Source organism: Pipistrellus hanaki (assembly GCF_964339955.1).
Source record: "Pipistrellus hanaki genome assembly, chromosome: 11".
In the NCBI taxonomy this organism is placed as follows: Eukaryota; Metazoa; Chordata; class Mammalia; order Chiroptera; family Vespertilionidae; genus Pipistrellus; species Pipistrellus hanaki.
Window position 1 is genome coordinate 1,735,361 of NC_140513.1, and position 17,353 is coordinate 1,752,713.

At 65.3% G+C, this 17,353-nt stretch overlaps 2 protein-coding genes across 6 annotated transcripts in view; both read left to right on the forward strand.

Annotated features, from left to right (window-relative positions):
* The window catches only part of GBGT1 (globoside alpha-1,3-N-acetylgalactosaminyltransferase 1 (FORS blood group)), a 134,816-nt gene extending 125,771 nt beyond the window's left edge, over positions 1-9,045 (forward strand). Inside the window, exons 1-8 of one of the 5 annotated variants that reach the window (XM_084898315.1) lie at positions 689-755; positions 2,553-2,715; positions 3,216-3,281; positions 6,282-6,332; positions 6,413-6,448; positions 6,649-6,783; positions 7,859-8,591; positions 8,879-9,045. In XM_084898315.1, the coding sequence (XP_084754441.1) occupies positions 2,645-2,715; positions 3,216-3,281; positions 6,282-6,332; positions 6,413-6,448; positions 6,649-6,783; positions 7,859-8,543 (1,044 nt within the window). In that variant the 5' untranslated portion in view covers positions 689-755; positions 2,553-2,644 and the 3' untranslated portion in view covers positions 8,544-8,591; positions 8,879-9,045. Of the gene's footprint in view, positions 1-688; positions 756-2,552; positions 2,716-3,215; positions 3,282-6,281; positions 6,333-6,412; positions 6,449-6,648; positions 6,784-7,858; positions 8,687-8,878 lie in introns of those variants that run through there. The other 4 variants (XM_084898314.1, XM_084898316.1, XM_084898317.1 and 1 more) reach the window with 4 other exon arrangements.
* A 2,654-nt stretch (positions 9,046-11,699) lies between these two features.
* Positions 11,700-17,353, forward strand: part of RALGDS (ral guanine nucleotide dissociation stimulator) — a 35,743-nt gene continuing 30,089 nt past the window's right edge. The window contains exon 1 of the mRNA XM_084898313.1: positions 11,700-11,902. Within this exon, the coding sequence (XP_084754439.1) occupies positions 11,885-11,902 (18 nt within the window). The 5' untranslated portion in view covers positions 11,700-11,884. The remainder of the gene's footprint in view (positions 11,903-17,353) is intronic.

The window sequence follows — 17,353 nt, forward strand, 5'->3', positions numbered from 1 at the left end:
GCATTAGAGTCGAACCTGGGACCCTTTAGTCCGCAAGCCCACGCGCTATCCACTGAGCCAAACCACCTAGGGCGGCAGGTAAAGGTTTCCAGCTCCGTTAGATAAATCCCAAGAAGCACCACGGGCTTGATCCTATGGCATGAACTTGTCCTCTTTGGGAAGAAACAGCCAAACTTTTTTTTTCGAAAGTGGAGGCTCCATGCTGCAGAAGTTCCCTCCAGCTCCGACTGAGAGTCCCTGTGGCTCTCAGTCAGGACGGAGGGTCCCTGTGGCTGCTCAGCCTGGCCAGCACTCGGGGGCCTGAGTCACGGAGGACGGACCCTGAGCCTGACCGCGAGGCAGGGCGCAAGCCCCCGTCCCCCCCATCCTGCTTCTCGGGCCTGGCCCTGAGCTCCGGCCCGTGCTTCCCGCCCGGAGCCGGCTGGGCTGTCTGGGGCGCAGACCAGACAGACAGTGGACAGCAGGGCCAGCGCCCCGCGCGGGGCGCTGGGATGCGGCGGGGGGCGGGGCGAGGGGCTGGGGGCGGGGCGAGCGGCTGAGGGCGAGGCGAGCGGGGCTGCGTCCGGAGGCGGGACTAGCGGGTCGCTGACCTGTCCGCCCCGCTCGTGGCAGCCGGCCTTCCGTCCGGCGCATCCGCTCGGCCCCGGCGCCGGACCGCAGTGCGTACGGAGGCCCTGGTGCCGTGAGCCGAGCCGCTCCCGCTCTCCGGGTCCGGGTGAGCCCCTGGTCCGCCCCGACGCCGGCCTGGCCGAGGGGTGAGTGCCACCCCGCAGGGACCGCGGTGCCCCCTCCGCCCCGCCCTGCGCGTCCGGCGCCGGGGCCCGGACGGGGGAGGCGAGGTGCGCGCTCTCGGCCCCGGCTCCTGGGCGCGCCCCGGGCTGGGGCGGCTGGGCTCGGGCCTGGCTCTGTGTCCACGGAGCGGCCCGGCGTCTTGGAGCCGGAGGGAGAGGGGCTAGCGGAACCGAGGAGGGGAGGGAACCGAGGCCCGCGGAGGGCGGCGGGGGGAGCGGGTGCCGACGGCCACCGAAACTCCAGCTCCTGACCTCGGGCGGGTGGACTGTTGTGGGGTTGAACCCTGGAGCCAAAATAAGACCACCGGAGGCTGATGATTGATATAAAAAAGCAGGCAGGATTTATTGAACTGGCCAGGACAGGACGGCCGCGAGAGCACCGCACGCAGGTGGCCGCACTCACGACCGCGCCGTGCAGGTGTAGGCAGTCCTTTTAAAGGTCTAAACCACAGACATTTCCCTCTGCTCTAAATTCTAAATTCTAAATGCTGGGAACGCCCCAGCCACATCCTGCTGGACGCTGGGATGTGGACGGAGCTCTCTGTGATAGCAGTACAGAAGCAGAGCTGAGCAAACAACCTCTAACCGTTATCTGCAGTTCCTGCTCCTGGAGCTGCTGAGCCCGTGGGATCGGTCTCCTGTGGTCCTGGGCCTGTGGTCCTGGGCCACGGGCACAGGAAAACCGCCTTAGCCTCCAGGTCTCCGTCTGGAAGTGAGGCAACTACCCTATTGTTTAGGCAAGTAAGCGAGTAACAGGGCTAAAATTCAAACAGCAGCCCTAACCGGTTTGGCTCAGTGGATAGAGCATTGGCCTGTGGGCTGAAGGGTCCCAGGTTCGATTCTGGTCAAGGGCATGTACCTTGGTTGAGAGCACATCCCCAGTGGGGGATGTACAGGAGACAGCTGATCGATATTTCTCTCCCGATGTTTCTAACTCTCTATCCCTCTCCCTTCCTCTTTGTAAAAAAAAAAAAAAAAAAATTCAAACAGCAGTTTTTACCTGAGTTTGGTTGCTACTGTACTTCAGGGACCCCCTGCCGGGCTGCCTGGGGCCCTTGGTCGCTGTGACCCCGACTGAGCCTAACCCTAACCCTTCCCCGTGCGTCACCCTCAGGGGCGCTGCTTGTTGTCCTTCCTCCCCGCCCACCCAGCCCCTGCACCCGGGAGCTCCCGAGGCTGGGGTGACTCCCGTACTGAGCCAGTGAGAGCCGAGCGGCCCCTGCAGGGCCAGGCCTCGCCCCCCGGGGGAATGCACCCGCCGCCCGCTGGGCCCGCCCGCCTCCGGAACCCGTCCTGTGCGGGCTGTGCGGCTCCTGTCCTCACTGTCACTCTCGGATTCTCCACGTCCTGCCTAAGCGCCCGCTCTCACGCTGTCGCCCCGGTCTGGGGGCTCTCTTCGCACCCTCGTGGGGGGAGTTTTGAGGGAGACCTGAGAGGCTGGGCTGGGGGGCCATGGGCCAGGCCGAGCGCCTCTCCTGAGGCACAGCTCTGCAGGCGCAGCTGAGCGCTGAGCTCCTGGGAGCTGGCCCCGGGGTCCCCTTCCCTGGAGGGCCGCTGGGAAAGGGGGCGCAGGGCCACAGGAGGGGCACGTCTCTGGGTGAGGAGGGGCAGTGTCTCTGGGTGAGGAGGGCGCTGTCTCTGGGTGAGGAGGGGAAGGGTGGGGAGGGGCAGTGTCTCTGGGTGAGGAGGGGAAGGGTAGGGAGGGGCGCTGTCTCTGGGTGAGGAGGGCGCTGTCTCTGAGGAAGGAGCATCTCTTTGCAGGTGTTCCCGCAGGACAGAGGCTCTGAGAGAGGAGGGCTGATTGGCCCCAGCACACCTGTCCCCCGCCGGTGCCTGGAGGGGGCTGCACCGCCATGCGCTGCCGCAGACTGGCCCTGGGCCTGGGCTTCTGCCTGCTGGTGGGCACCGTCCTCTGCACTCTGTGGTGAGCATGCCTGGGGAGCCCTCCAGCGCACCCTCAGACTCCACTCTGGGCATCTGGGCCCCCCATACCTGACCAGGGATGCCCACCTCTCCGGGTCCCCCACCCCCAGGAAGACCTATGGAGGCTCTGGATTTTGCCTGGGACTGGCCCCTGGCCTTAGCACTGCCCTTCCCTCTGCCTCACCGTCCTTCCGGCCCCCATGGCCAGGAACTCCTGTTGGTGCCCCCAGTTTGCCCTGTGCGTTCCGGGGGCATTCCCCGGGCCGCCCCTCACCACACGGGCCCCCTCTGTGTGCAGGGCTGGGGTCAGAGGGATGAGTGACTTCAGGGGTGACTCGTGACTGCATGCTGGTCCACCAGGAGGCTTTGTCCCCCGTGGTCAGCCAGACCAGGGCGCCGTGGGGGCCACAGATGCTCCCCCGGGCCTCGGCTCCCACCGGGGTGCGGCAGGGGGGCCCCAGCCTCGGGGGGCCTCGAACCCGCGGTGTTTTTCCTTCCCAGGGCATATGCCGACAGCTGGCTGCCATTCTCCTACATCCCCTACTACCTCCCCTGCCCGGAGATCTTGTGAGTACGGGGCGGGGAGGATTGGGGTGCTGTGGGCGGCGCGGAGTGGGAGATGGGAGTTTAAGTCCCTTTGTCTGCAGGGGCTGGGCCCTCAGCTCACATCAGTGTGCTGGGCGTCTGCCCGGCCTCGTGCTCCGTGACCACGAAAGGGAAGTTTAAAACCGGAAGCACAGGCTGTCCATGAACAAGGCGTGTTTGTTACCATGGAAACATTGACTGTTCCATGGCCAGGCGGCTTGGGGTTGGAGGGTCCTCCCCAGCACCCAAAAGGTGGTGGGCGCAGTTCCAGTCAGGGCACATGACTAGGCCGTGGGGGTTCAATCCCCCGACGGGGTGTGTGAGAGAGGCAACTGATTGATGTTCCTCATGTGGCCGTTTCTCTCTTCCTCTCAAATCAATAAAAACAGCACTGGCAGGTGTGGGTCAGTGGTTAGAGCATGGGCCCTTGCACGGAAGGGCTGCAGGTTTTTTGTTTTTAATATATTTTACTGATTTTTTTTTTTTTTTAATAGAGAGGAAGGGAGAAGGACAGAAAGTCAGAAACATCCACTGAGCCAAACTGGTTCTGGCAAGCTGCAGGTTTATTTTTTTTTAATTCAAAAAAATATATATTTTATTGATTTTTTACAGAGAGGAAGGGAGAGGGTTAGAGAGCTAGAAACATTGATGAGAGAGAAACATTGGCAGCTGCCTCCTGCACATCTGTTCCCGCAACCAATGTACATGCCCTTGACGGGAATCGAACCTGGGACTCTATTCACTGAGCCAAACCGGTTTCGGCAGGGCTGCAGGTTTGATCCCAGAACCGCCAGGGCTTGTGCCCAATGCCTCTCTTCTTCTCCCCCTCCCACTCCCCCTCCTTCCTCCTTTTCTCTCAAAGCCAAGTCAAAATAGATTCCCTGGTGAGGACTAAGATAAATAATAACAAAGTAAAGTGAAGAAACACATAGCCTCAGGTGAAGATTAAGAACTTTGTGGCCACAGAATAGAGTAAATGAGGAAGCTGGAAAACAGAAAAGACTCAGGAAAAGCCCCCTTGGGTGCCCCTGAGCTGAGTTTTGCTCGTTTCCAAGTCCGTCGGCAGCTTGTGGATTGCTGCGCTTCCTGACGGAACACACTGGGCATCTCGCTGGTTCTGAAAGCACAGAGGCTACTTGCCGTTGAGAACGGCTGTGACCTCCGATGACAGCCAGTGACGTGGGAGCTGTCCACGGCGCCTCCCAACAGACAGTCTCCCAACAGACAACCGGACGCCTGCGGCCGCCGGCCTCACCGTGAACCTCACCAAACACCCCAAGGACGGACACCTGCCTCCACCCGTCCCAGCAAACCCAGCTCACCTTGTGAGCCAGCATAACAAATTTTATCTCATTGCAAACCAGATAAAGACGCATCAGAAAACGAGGATCACAGGCCTAAAATCCTAAACAAAATATAAACAGACCGGATCTGGCAATAGATTAAATAGGTCACCCACCATGGCCAAGTGGGGTTTACTGTGGGGATGCGAGGCCGGGACACTATTGAAAACAGGAAAGTTTTTGGACAGAGCGTCGGCCTGTGGACTGAAGGGTCCCAGGTTCGATTCCGGTCAAGGGCATGTACCTTGGTTGTGGGCACATCCCCCGTAGGAGGGTGTGCAGGAGGCAGCTGATTGATGTTTCTCTCTAACTCTCTCTCTCCCTTCCTCTCTGTAAAAAATCAATAAAATATATTAAAAAAAAAAAAAAAAGTTCCAGGAACTCGCAGGGAACACACACACACACACACACACACACAAAAAGGAAGAAAGCAGGAAAGTGGTGATGGTAATGTGTTTGAGATGTTCATCCTGTTCCCAGAAATGGCGTTACTTTCCGGCCTGTGTCCGGCCTTCGGGGTCACCATCAGTTCATTTCCGGGGCCCGGCTCCCGGCCCCCTGAGCTGGGTGAGCTCGTCCCGAGTGGCTCTGGATTAGAAGCTTTTGCCTTCTTCAAGGCCCTTCTGCTGTGAATCCTCACCTGGGGAGATTTTCCCATTGATTTTTAAAAAAAAATATTTTTATTGACTTTTTACAGAAAGGAAGGGAGAAGGTAGAGAGTTAGAAACACTGATGAGAGAAATATCTATCAGCTGTCTCCTGCACGCCCCCTATTGGGGACCGAGCCTGCAACCAAGGTACAAACCTTCGACCAGAATCGAACCCGGGACCTTTCAGTCCACAGCCCAATGCTCTATTCACTGAGCCAAACTGGTCAGGGCTCCACTGATTTTTTTAAAGAGAGTGAAAGGGGGAGAGACAGAGAAACATTGATGTGAGAGAGACATTGATTGGTTGCCTCCTGCGTGTGCCCTGAGCAGGGCCAGGGATCAAGTTTGCAATTGAGGCACCTGCTCTTGGTCAGAATTGAATCTGGGACCCTTCAGTCTGCAGGCCGACGCTCTACCCACTGAGCCACACCGGATAGGGCAGGGGAGGTTCTTGATCCTGTGGGTTTGTTGGGATGGTTTTTTAAGGCAGGTGTCCGTCGTTGAATGGTGAAGGTCACCTGTGAGGCTGTCTTCTATTTGTCTTGTCAGGCTGCTTTCTGGAAGGGCCCGAGCACCCCCCCCCCCACCCCCCCGCCCCTGGGCCCCGACTGGCAGGACCAGGAGCTAGAAAAACTAAGAGCAAGCCCTCCCCCATCCCCGGATCGCCCCCAGGCCCTTCCCGCAGGCTCCATGGCTCCCTCCTCCTCTCCCAGCCCCCTTCTTCCTTCGGCCTGCGGTCCTGTCAGCACCCTGGCCGAGCAGTTTGGCTAAATTTTTTCCCTCCAGTTTGCCCATCTTTGGGTTCTCCCAAGTTATTTTTCTGGACACCAACCAGCCTGCCACTCGGTGAGCCTCGGTTGCAGCCCAGCCCCTGCAGAGCGGGCAGAGCCCTGGGGAAGGTTCCGGATTGTGCCCCGTGGGTGCTGGGTTAACCTTAGCTCCGTTCTGCCTCCGGCTGGCACTGACGGCTCTCTCACCTCTGCCCACAGCAACATGAAGCTGCAGTTCCGGGGGGAGAAGCCGTTCCAGCCGGTGGCCCGGTGAGCAGCTTGTCCTCCCCGCTTTGTGGTCCGGGGTGGGGTGGGGCGGCCGCCCTCACCACGGCCCTTCTCGGTCGCAGGTTGCAGTACCCTCAGCCGAAGCTGCTGGAGCAGAGGTAGGTGCTGCCTGGGGCCTGGGTGCAGCTGGGAGGTGGGGAGAGAGCTTTGTAGCTATCACCGTTTTCCACCTGGGGACGCTGAGGCCCAGACACGGGGACGAAGCCGCCTGGGGTCACAGGGCATGGCTGGCAGGGCCCAGGCGAGCCCACAGTGCCCACGGGGAGGGTCTCACGCGCTCGGCCGCCCCTGCTGCCAGGCCCACCGAGCTGCTGACGCTCACGCCCTGGCTGGCGCCCATCGTGTCAGAGGGAACCTTCGACCCGGAGCTCCTGCGGCTCATCTACCAGCCGCTGAACCTGACCGTCGGGCTCACCGTGTTCGCTGTGGGGAAGTGAGTGGGGGCCGGGGGGGCGGGGCAGGGCGGCCCCTCTGAGCCCCAGGAGCTTCCAGGGGCTGTGCAGGGGGAGGCGGGGAGGAGTGAGCCGGGGACAGGGCTTCTGGAGGAAGGGGGCCTGGCCCTGCAGGGAAGGGGGAGGGGGGCAGCCCAGGAGAGGGGACAGCAGAATCCCGTGTCAGAGACCCCTCCCCGCTCTCCACTTTTCCTGGTCAGGCAGGTGTGAAGGAGTAGACACCCCCGAGGCCAGTGGTCGGCAAACTCATTAGTCAACAGAGCCAAACAGCAGTAGGACAACAACTGACATTTCTTTTGAGAGCCAATTTTTAAAAAAATATATATTTTATTGATTTTGTACAGAGAGGAAGGGAGAGAGATAGAGAGTTAGAAACATTGATGAGAGAGAGACATCCATCAGCTGCCTCTTGCACACCCCCTACTGGGGATGTGCCCGCAACCAAGGTACATGCCCTTGACTGGAATCGAACCCGGGACCTTTCAGTCCCCAAGCTGACGCTCTATCCATTGAGGCAAACTGGTTCGGCGAGAGCCAATTTTTTTTTAAACTTAAGCTTCTTCTAACGCCACTTCTTCAACATAGACTCGCCCAGGCCGTGGTATTTTGTGGAAGAGCCACACTCCAGGTGCCAAAGAGCCGCTTGTGGCTCGTGAGCCGCGGTTTGCCGACCTCATAGAAGTGGGGGTCCATGGGCAGGCCCCGCCCTCTGCTGCCAAGCTCTCTGGGTTTCTCCTGTCTTCCTCTCTCCTCCCACCAGCTGGCAGCTTCCCTCTCGGTCCCTTTCCTCTCTCCGGACGCCACGTCTCTGCCTGTACGGTGGGTGACGGGGGAGCCCATAGGCCCGGCCGGCAGGTGCCCAGTGAGCGTGAGGTGGGCTTGTGATGGGGCTCAGCGCCCCTCGTCCTTCTTCAGGGGCAGGGCTAGGATGGTGGCATGTGACAGACGAGGACCCAGGGTCCGAGTGGGGAGCGGAGGGTGCCCCGTCCTGGCCGCTCCGGCGCCGTGCGGTGCCAGCACGCCGTGGGGCCCCGGGATGACGGGCTCTCGCACCAGGTACCTGGGCTTCGTGCAGCACTTCCTGGAGTCAGCCGAGCAGTTCTTCATGCAGGGCTACCGGGTGAGCTACTACGTCTTCACCGACGCGCCCTCGGCGGTGCCCCGGGTGCCGCTGGGCCCCGGCCGCAGGCTCCGCGTCCTGCCCGTGCAGAGCCACGCCCGCTGGGAGGAGGTCTCCCTGCGCCGCATGGAGGCCATCAGCCGGCACATCGCCCAGCGGGCGCACCGCGAGGTGGACTACCTCTTCTGCGTGGACGTGGACATGGTGTTCCGGAACCCCTGGGGCCCCGAGACCCTGGGCGACCTGGTGGCCGCCATCCACCCCGGCTACTACGCCGCGCCCCGCCGCGACTTCCCCTACGAGCGCAGGCGCGTCTCCACCGCCTTCGTGGCGGACGGCGAGGGCGACTTCTACTACGGCGGGGCGGTCTTCGGGGGCCGGGTGGACAGGGTGTACGAGTTCGCCCGGGGCTGCCACATGGCCATCCTGGCAGACAAGGCCAACGGCGTCATGGCGGCCTGGCAGGAGGAGAGCCACCTGAACCGCCGCTTCATCTCGCACAAGCCCACCAAGGTGCTGTCCCCCGAGTACATCTGGGACGACAGGAAGCCCCAGCCCCCCGACCTGAAGCTCATCCGCTTCTCCACGCTCGACAAGAACACCCGCTGGCTGCACAGCTGACGGTAGAGCCGGGGCTGCTGGGGACGGGGGCCAGCGGGGCAGCCAGCAGCCCCAGGGAGCACCCAGCTCACCCCAAAGAGCACCCAGCAGGCCCAGGGAGCACCCAGCTCACCCCAAAGAGCACCCAGCTGCCCCAGGGAGCACCAGCTCACTCCAGAGGAGCACTTAGCAGCCCCAGGGAGCACCCAGCTCACCCCAAAGAGCACCCAGCAGGCCCAGGGAGCACCCAGCTCACCCCAAAGAGCACCCAGCAGGCCCAGGGAGCACCCAGCTCACCCCAAAGAGCACCCAGCTGCCCCAGGGAGCACCCAGCTCACCCCAAAGAGCACCCAGCTGCCCCAGGGAGCACCCAGCTCACTCCAGAGGAGCACTTAGCAGCCCCAGGGAGCACCCAGCTCACCCCAAAGAGCACCCAGCAGGCCCAGGGAGCACCCAGATCACCCCAAAGAGCACCCAGCTGCCCCAGGGAGCACCCAGCTCACTCCAGAGGAGCACTTAGCAGCCCCAGCAAAGCACCTAGCTCACCTCAGGGAGCACCCAGCAGCCCCTGGGAGCACCCAGCTGCCCCAGGGAGCACCCAGCTCACTCCAGAGGAGCACTTAGCTGCCCCAGCAAAGCACCTAGCTCACCTCAGGGAGCACCCAGCAGCCCCAGGGAGCACCCAGCTCACCCCAGAGGAGCCCCCAACTCCAGAGGAGCACCCAGCAGCCTGAGGGAGCATCTAGCTCTCCCCAGTCAGTGCCTCACTTCCCAAGCCTTAGCTGAGACCTGTCCTGTGCGGCCGCCTCCCTGTCAGGAAGATCCAGCTGGAAAGTGACATGGAAGGGCCTTTAAAACTGTGAGGGCTGTGCCCACTGAGAACGCAAACCTAAGAGAGGGGGACGGGAGGGTTGGCCCGTGGTGAAGAGGGCAGGCCCAGAGGCTCCCAGCAGACGTGCCTTCGTGTGGCTCTGCGCCTGCCTGCTCAGCCCTGTGTCCCTCCGCCCCCTTTGCTGCCCGCTGCCTTCGAGGTCACCTGTCCCCGCTGGCTGTGAAGGGCGGCCAGGCCCCCTTTCCTCCAGCTGCAGGGCTCCAGCCCGCACCCAGGACCCTCGCTGGCTTCCGGTCCAGCTGCACCCACGCCCGGTGGCGGCCCCTCCCTGGCACTGCCGCCTCTGCTGTCAGGAGGTCGGAGGTTTTAATAAAGGCGGCCTGGGCCGGGCCCTCACCAGGCTTCCCCCGTGCCTCTGAGAGCGCCTTGGCCATGGCGAGGAGCGATGGGGGCAGGAAGGGTGCGCCCCAGCCATATCTGGGTGAGCACCCGCCCCGGAGACACTGGTGCCAGCCTAGAGCCCGCTCCCGCAGCACGTGGTCCGGCCGGTGAGCGAGGAGAAAGCCTGGGCTGGAGGGCCCTGGGGTGCTTCCGAGTGAGGCGCAGGGACAGGGTGGGCCCGCGGCCTGTGCGTCCCCGGTGGGTCTCGGCCTGCCCTCGGGGGGCAGGTCTGAAGCAGGCTGTGTTGAAGGAGCAGGCCTTGCCCCACTGTGGGCCCAGCCCCGGCCAGTCAGACCCCAGAGGCAGTGTTCGCACCGGAGCCCGATCCCAGCCTTGTCTGTCATTTTGACCCTCGCTTACAGTGCGTCTTCAGAACCACCGGCCAGTCATTGTTTGATACCCGATCAGGGCACATGCCGGGCTGTGGGCTTGGTCCAGTGGTTCTAGCTCATCATTGATATTTCTGTCTGTCTGTCTCTCCCTCCCTTCATCTCTGAAATCAATAAAAATATATATTAAAATTAAAAAAAATAAACTTCAGAAATCCCAAACGGATCTGTCCTGGCAAGATTGGCACCTGTAGCTCGGACGTGATCTTGTCAGACGGGGGCTGGGCCTGTCTCCAGCCCTCCCCGCTCCCTGCTCCCCCCACCCGGGAGCACCCCGGCCCGGCCCTCAGCTCCTTTTAGGGGAGAGCCCGGCTCCGGGCTAGTTTTCAGGAGTTGGGTTTGGTCTGTGGTTTCTAAGGGCCATGCCCTGGGTGGGGACCATAGTGCCCAGGGGCGTGGGCCCAGGCTGGGCAGAGCAGGGCTCTCTGCCCCCGCAAGGCTGGCTCAGGGCCACCTCCTGGCCAGGGAGCCCCAACAGAAGACACGGCCTCTGGTGTCAGCGCGGGCTCAGGGATGCAAAGAGCAATGATTCTGAGCCGCCCCCACCTCCCTCCCTTCACAGCTGGAGCTGGTCACTCAGAGCTGAGAGGTCCTCAGTGCCCGGGCCACCGCTCATCCATAAAGTGGGTGACAGCCTGAGGGTCCAGGGGGCTCCCCAGTAACCGTACCCCCAGCACTGGACCATCCGGGGTGGCGCTCTCTCCCCCACGGCCCCTCAGCCCTCTTCCTCCAGCCAGGGGTCTGGGTCCTGCCGGGAAGAAGGGGGAGGGGACCAGGAGAGGTGGAAGGGGCGGCCTCACCTTGCTGCCTACTGGCGTCCACTCGCACTCAGGTCCCCGGGCCGGCCATCCACCAGCCACCTCTGCAGGCGCCAGGCGGGGCCGGCACGACAGGGCGGGGTGTCCATGCGATGCCTCGGTGTCTGCACGGCCCCACGCCGGCGGACTCGGCCCGGCTGGGTTGGGGGGATTCGGGGGTCCTAAGGGGGCGCAGGGAGCCCGCCGCGGGCCGCGAGGGCGGGGGGCGCGGAGCTCCGAGCCCCAGTGGCTGCGCGCGGCGAGGGGGCTCCTGGGCACGCGCGTCCCCCGCCCGAGCGCGCGCCCGGAGGATCGCAGGCCCGGAGCCCGCAGCCCGGAGCCCGCAGCCGGAGGCCGGAGCCCGGAGCCCGCAGCCGGAGCCCGGAGTCCGCAGCCCGGAGCCCGCAGCCAGAGCCCGGAGCCCGCAGCCCGCAGCCCGCAGCCGGAGGCCGGAGCCCGCAGCCCGCAGCCCGCAGCCCGCAGCCCGCAGCCCGCAGCCCGCAGCCCGGAGCCCAGAGCCCGGAGCCCGCAGCCGGAGCCCGCAGCCCGCAGCCCGCAGCCCGCAGCCCGGAGCCGGGACCGGGGAGGCGGTGCGCGCCCCCAGCTCGCGGGCCCGCCCCCCGCACCTGCGGCGGCGGCGGGGTTGGGCGGGCGGGCGGGCGGGGCGGGGCCTGGCTGACCCGCCCACCGGCGGCCCGAGCCGGGCGGAACGAGCGGCGGGCCCGGCGGCCGCGGGCGCAGACAATGGGCGCGGCGCGGGCAGCTCCCCGGCGGCGGGGACGGGCGGCCGCGCCATGAGCCCCGCAGCCGGGCGCCCCCCGGTGCGGCGCGCGGGCCGAGGCGAGCGGCCGCTGCGGGTCCCGGGCGCCCCCCGGGGCCGGCGATGCGCCGCCGCGGCCGAGGATGATGGTGGATTGCCAGGTGAGTCCGGCCGGCCGCCGCCCTCCCGGCGCGGGGGAGGCCCGCTGCCCGCCACACCCATCCGGCGGGAGGGCACGCTCCGCGTCCACGCCCCGCGCGCGCTTACGCAGTTCCGCGTCCAGCCCCTCCGGGCACAATGGGGAAACTGAGGCCCGGGGCGCGGGGAGGGCTCCGGCCTCCGGGGCCAGCCTCCGCTCTCCCGTGGGGTTTTCTTGGGGAATGAGGTCCCCGAAGGCCCTGGGGGAAACCCTGTGCACCCCTCCCTCGCGGGGCCCTCCCTCCGGGCATCCCCACGTGGGCACAGGCGCGTGCACGCGCAGCGACTTCACAGGTGGGGCCTGGAGTGTGTGCAGAGGAGGGCGCAGGTGACAGGGGAGCGGGAGGCTGGGGGCACCCGGCCATCAGGCGCCTCTGGTCCCCTAGCGTCACTCCCGGGCCCATAACCTGTGGAGGGAGAGGTGCCAGGCTGATGCCAGGGTCCCTAAAGGTGCCCTGGGCCATGGAGAGGGCTCCTGGAACTAGGAGGAGAACTAGGAGGGGCACAGGAGAACAGGCCTGAGCCTGTTTCGCTATAAGCTGGCTGCACAGATGGTGGGACACCCAGGGTCCCACAGGCCCCGGAGGAGTCTGTTGTCCCCGGCTCTCCATCCGTGACCCGCTGTGCTCCCAGTCCGTGGGACATCCTCCTCCCTGGAGGTCCTCTGAGCAGCCCGGGCGGAGGGTCCTGGGACCTGGGTGGCAGAACACGGCAGAGCGCTGGGCTGCTCCTCTGGGGACCACGGACAAGGCCATCCTCGCAGGAGCCTCGGGGTCTTCAGGGTCCGGAGTTACTGCCCTGGCGGGGTGAGGCGGCCTCATGAACGAGCTAGACACCAGGATAGTCGGGGGGAGAGGGGGACGAGAGAGAGTCCTGGGGTCCCAGGCATCGCTCCCTGAACTCGCAGGTCCTGTTCCTCTGCCCTGGGTGACAGGGAGAGCCGCTGCCTTGACTACGGCCAAACAAAGGTGTGTGTTTTGTTTTCTGGTTGTCTTGCCTGGGGCTGCAGTGCTGGGGATGACCGCCAGGGGGCGGGCTGTGCTCACTGGAGCCGCGGGTGCCGGGAAGGGACGCCCAGGGGTCATTCTGGGCATCGGGCTGCGTCGGACACAGCATGCACCTTGCATGACTGGTCTCCATGTCCACAGTGTGAGCTGCTCAGAGGCGGGAGGGGCGCCGAGACCCTGAGCAGGAGCCCGCCTGGCCCCTGCCCTCCCGGAGCTCAGCCTGGAAGGGCAGATGGACAAGAGCACAAAGGCAAACCCTGTGGGAGGGAAGTGCAGTGCTGGGGGACAGGGAGCAGGTGCGGAGGGAGGGCGGGGCCCTAGGAGGGCCTAACGGCCTCCTGGTGACATTTATGCTGTGACCCCCAGGACGAGAGGAGCCGCCCTGCACAGGTCTGGGGACAGGGTGTGGCTTGGGGGTGGGGGGCGCTCAGGTGGGAGACTCTGAGAAGGTATCTGTGGTCAGGGTTGGTACGAGGAGGTGCAATGCTGAGCATGATGGGGGCGGGAGGAGAGGGGGCGGGGAGCAGAGATGGGCTCAGTGGGGCTGCTTTAATGAAGTACCACAACCGGGTGGCTCAACACAGAAGTGCCCGGCTGGTGTGGCTCAGTGGTTGAGCGTCAACCTGTGTATCAGAAGGTTATGGTCAGGGCACAGGCCGGGGTTGCAGGCTCGATCCCCAGTGGGGGGCGTGCAGGAGGCAGTCGATCGATGATTCTCTCTCATCACTGATGTTTCTCTCTCTCTCCCTCTCCCTTCCTCTCTGAAATCAATTGTAAAAAAGAAAAAAGAAAGACAAAACCCCCAGAAGTTTCTTCTCTCTCAGTTCTGGAGGCCAGGAATCCAAAATCAGGTGTGGGCAGCGCGTGCCTCTCTGCAGGCTCCGGAGGCGGGACCTCCTGCCTCTTCTCCTGCTGCGGCGGCCGCTCCACAGCTGCTCCCCCTGCACCTGGCCTCCGTGTCTGTGTCCACTTTCCCCTCGTCCTCTGAGGACACCAGTCCCTTGACCTTGGTGAGGACCCCCGAATCCAGTGTGACCTCACCTTAACCTGGTTGCGTCTGCCAAGGCCCTGTTTCCAAACAAAGCCTTCGTCCCAGGCGCCGGGCGTCAGGGTCCCAGCCTGCCTTTGGGAGGAGGAGGCGGGGCACAGTTCGGCCCCAGCAGGGCAGGCGGGCCGCTGGGTCTGAGGCGTCTCTGGCATCTGCAGGCAGCCGGGGGCTGTGGGGGTAAGGGGAGCCCGGGGTGCCCTCAGGGACAGCTGCTCCCCTGGCCGGCGCGCCCTGGAGCAGCGCCAGCAGGTGGCGCTGTGACCCGGGGCCACCCAGCGAGGCTGTGAGCCGCTGGCGGCTGCTGAGACTATAAGCTCTCACCTTCCCGTTGCCAGGAGACAGACACTCAGCTGTCAACAGAGCGGAGCACAGTCATTTCAGGGTGACATAGTCCGGAGGAGGTCAGAGGGGTGGGGCAGGGTTTGGGGTTAGGGTTAGGGTGGGGGCCCGGCGGGATGGCCCCCTCCTGCAGCTGCAGGCTGAGCCGGCCCTTCTCGGAGGGTCCGGGGTCCTGGCTCCCTCCCTTCCCGGCAGCTCTCCGGTTAGCGCGGGGTGGGGCGGGGCGGGGCGGGGTGTGTCCCGGGTGGGATGGGTGGCCAGTGGGGCAGGTGGAGATGGAGGGGGTCCTTCCCCAGAGACCTGCCCCTCAGTGGGGCACTGCTGCTTGATTCCCCTGTTCGCCTGGAGGTTCCCCCCGTCCTCCTGGACAAAGCAGGGAGGCCCCTGGGTCCCACCACAGCGTGGGTATCAGCAAGGGAGCACAGTCCTGGGGTGGGGGCATCCCTCACTGTGACCACTGGGCGCCTCTCCCGATGCCGCTGGCTCTTGACCTCAGGGCACTGGTTCGAGCGACAGATCCTGATGGAGGGCCTCTGGGCGGCCCGGCGGAGGGCTCGGCTCTGTCAGAGGGCATGAGGCCTTGGAGCGGGCGGTGGGCACGGGCTGTGGGCACCGGGATACAGGAGAGCCTCTGGAGGAGGCCCTGGCCGCTGGCGGAGCCTGGCGCCCGGCTGTGGGCCGTGCTCCGTGGGGAGCCTCCGGCCGCTCAGCCTCTCCTGTGCCCGGGAGGGGCCCGGGTGGCCGCTGGCCCAGAGCGTCTCCCTGCGCCTGGCCTGGGGCTGCCGTGCTCCATGGCGCCTGGAGACAGGTGCCACCGCCATCCTCAGGGCAGAGGGGAAAACGAGGCACCGGAAGGCGAAGGGACTCCCGCTGCTAAGCAGTGGCAGGGCTGGAGGGCAGACAACCTGGCCGGGGTGGGCCTAGGTGCCAGTGAGCGTCCAGCGGTCAGGGCTGGGCAGGCCCCGAGGCGGCGGTTCGCCGTGGGCGTGGAGGCGAAAACAGGGCTAATGAGCCCCTGCCGTGCGCTCCCCGCGCTAATGAAGGCCTTGGCTCTGCTCTCGGCGTGCCCAGGGCCGGGCAGGCGGTGGGGCAGGCGGTGGGCGGGTTCTGGGGCAGGTTCTGGCTTTGAACCTCAAGCGTCTTCTCTGCGGTCACAGCTGGGGGGGGGGGTTCGGAGGGGGGAGGGGAAGGAGGATGCGCCCAGAGCCTCCTCAGGGCAGCCACGCCAGGGAGAGGGCATCCCCCTAAAAAGGAAGCCCCGGAAGGGAGAGTTTCCACAGCAACCCAGAGCAGTTGCTTAGCAACTACAGGACCCCAAAATACTTGCCTGCAGGAAGGCTCAGGGCGTGGGGCTTTCCGAAGGCCCGTGTGCGGACCTCGGCAACTCCTGGCTGATCCGCCCCCTCTCAGCCCCTCCTCCCCAGGCCCCTGCGTGCTTCCTGGGGAAACCCCCAGCCAGCTCCCCGCGCCCCATCGCCCCACTCTGAGCGAGCCACCTGGCACCAGGCCAGTCCCCTAGCAACAGAGGCTGTTTCCTGGATGCCTGAGTGACAGGGGACAGGATGGGGCCGGAGGTGGTCAGCTGCCAGAGGGAACTGAGATGCTAAAACCTGGGAGTGCTGTCCCCGCCCCCCGCTGCTCCCTGAGGGGCTTGGGCTGGCAGGACCAGGCGGCTAGCTGCTCACCGCCTGCCTGGGCGCCTCGCCCGCGCACTCAGGGATACCCAGGTGTGTGAGATGTTCCGGGAACAGCGGCACCTGTCACCAGCAGGCCCGCTGCAGGGGGCAGGGGTGTCTGCCCCTCCGTGGAAGGCGGACGGCCCTGTGGCCGCCAGCCGTGGAGGGGGGCAGCCTGGACTGCTCCTGGGGAGCGGGGCGCGGGCCTGGGCTGAGTCCACGTTTTCCCAGGGGGAGCCGGGGCCCAGGGAAGCTGAGCACTCCGCCCAGGGCAGGTGAGCCCACTTGGACGCCCGCGCCCCGAGGCCAGGGTGCCGGGCCTGAGCCCCGCAGGCTGTGCCAGCACGGAAGTGGCCAGGGTGCCCTTTGACCCTCTGGTTGCTCAGGGTGAGAATCCAGGGTGAGGCAGTGGACCGAGCCTGAGGCCTGGGTGGTGGAGAGGGGCGGCTGCGGGCTCTCTGGACGGGCAGTGTCTGTGTCGGGCAGGGCAGGGCAGGGCAGGGAAGGGCAGGGCTGAGCTGGCCTGGCTGCCTCCCTCCCGGCAGACGATCGAGGTGCCTCAGTTCAGGGGAGTTTCCTTCCCAGGCTCTCAGACCGGAAAATCCCGGCACAGAGCACGGCCGCCTCCCACTCAGCCCTGGCAGGGGGCGGGCACGGGACGGGCCCCAGGGAACAGAACGAGACAGTGGGCATCGTGGCCCCGGGCTCCTGCGGGTGCAGCCCTGCGCCGGCCCGGGGAGCGGGTGTGGGTGTCGGGAGCACCACCCTCCTCTGGTGGCTGGTGCACCTGTGGGCGACTGTGTGCCGTGTGCCTTAGCGTGCGCCACGTGTGTGCGTGTGTGTGTGTGTGGCCTAGTCCAAGGCTTGGAGGAAGGACCATAGCTGGAGGGAGGTGGGACAAAGGCAGCGTCTCTCACCAGGTCACTCAGCCCCAGGGCCCTGGGAACCTGGCATTGCCCCCGCCCGCCTCCGCCGGCCGTCCTCCGGAGGAGCTGTGGGAAAGAGGGCAGCGGGCGGCAGCCAGCTGGAGCCCCCGTCCGCTCCGAGGCCAGGCCGCTGGGGGCCCTCTGAAAGGACCGCCTGGCTTCCCGGGCCCTGAGCCCCCACAGGCGGGTGGTGGCGCCGGGCACGCAGTGTCCCTGGCACGGCCGGCCGCCTCCTCACTACAAGGGCCCGTTTGTCCCAACTTTCCTGGCCCTGAAGCCCGAGGGACTGGGCTCTGCTGGGCACAGGGTGGGCGGGCAGGCCCCCTCCCAGCCTCGGCAGGCCCTGCGTGCTCTCCGGAGGGGCCTCGTAGCCCGGCCCGAACCCCGAGGCGGCCTCTGCTCACCCGGGAGCGGAGAC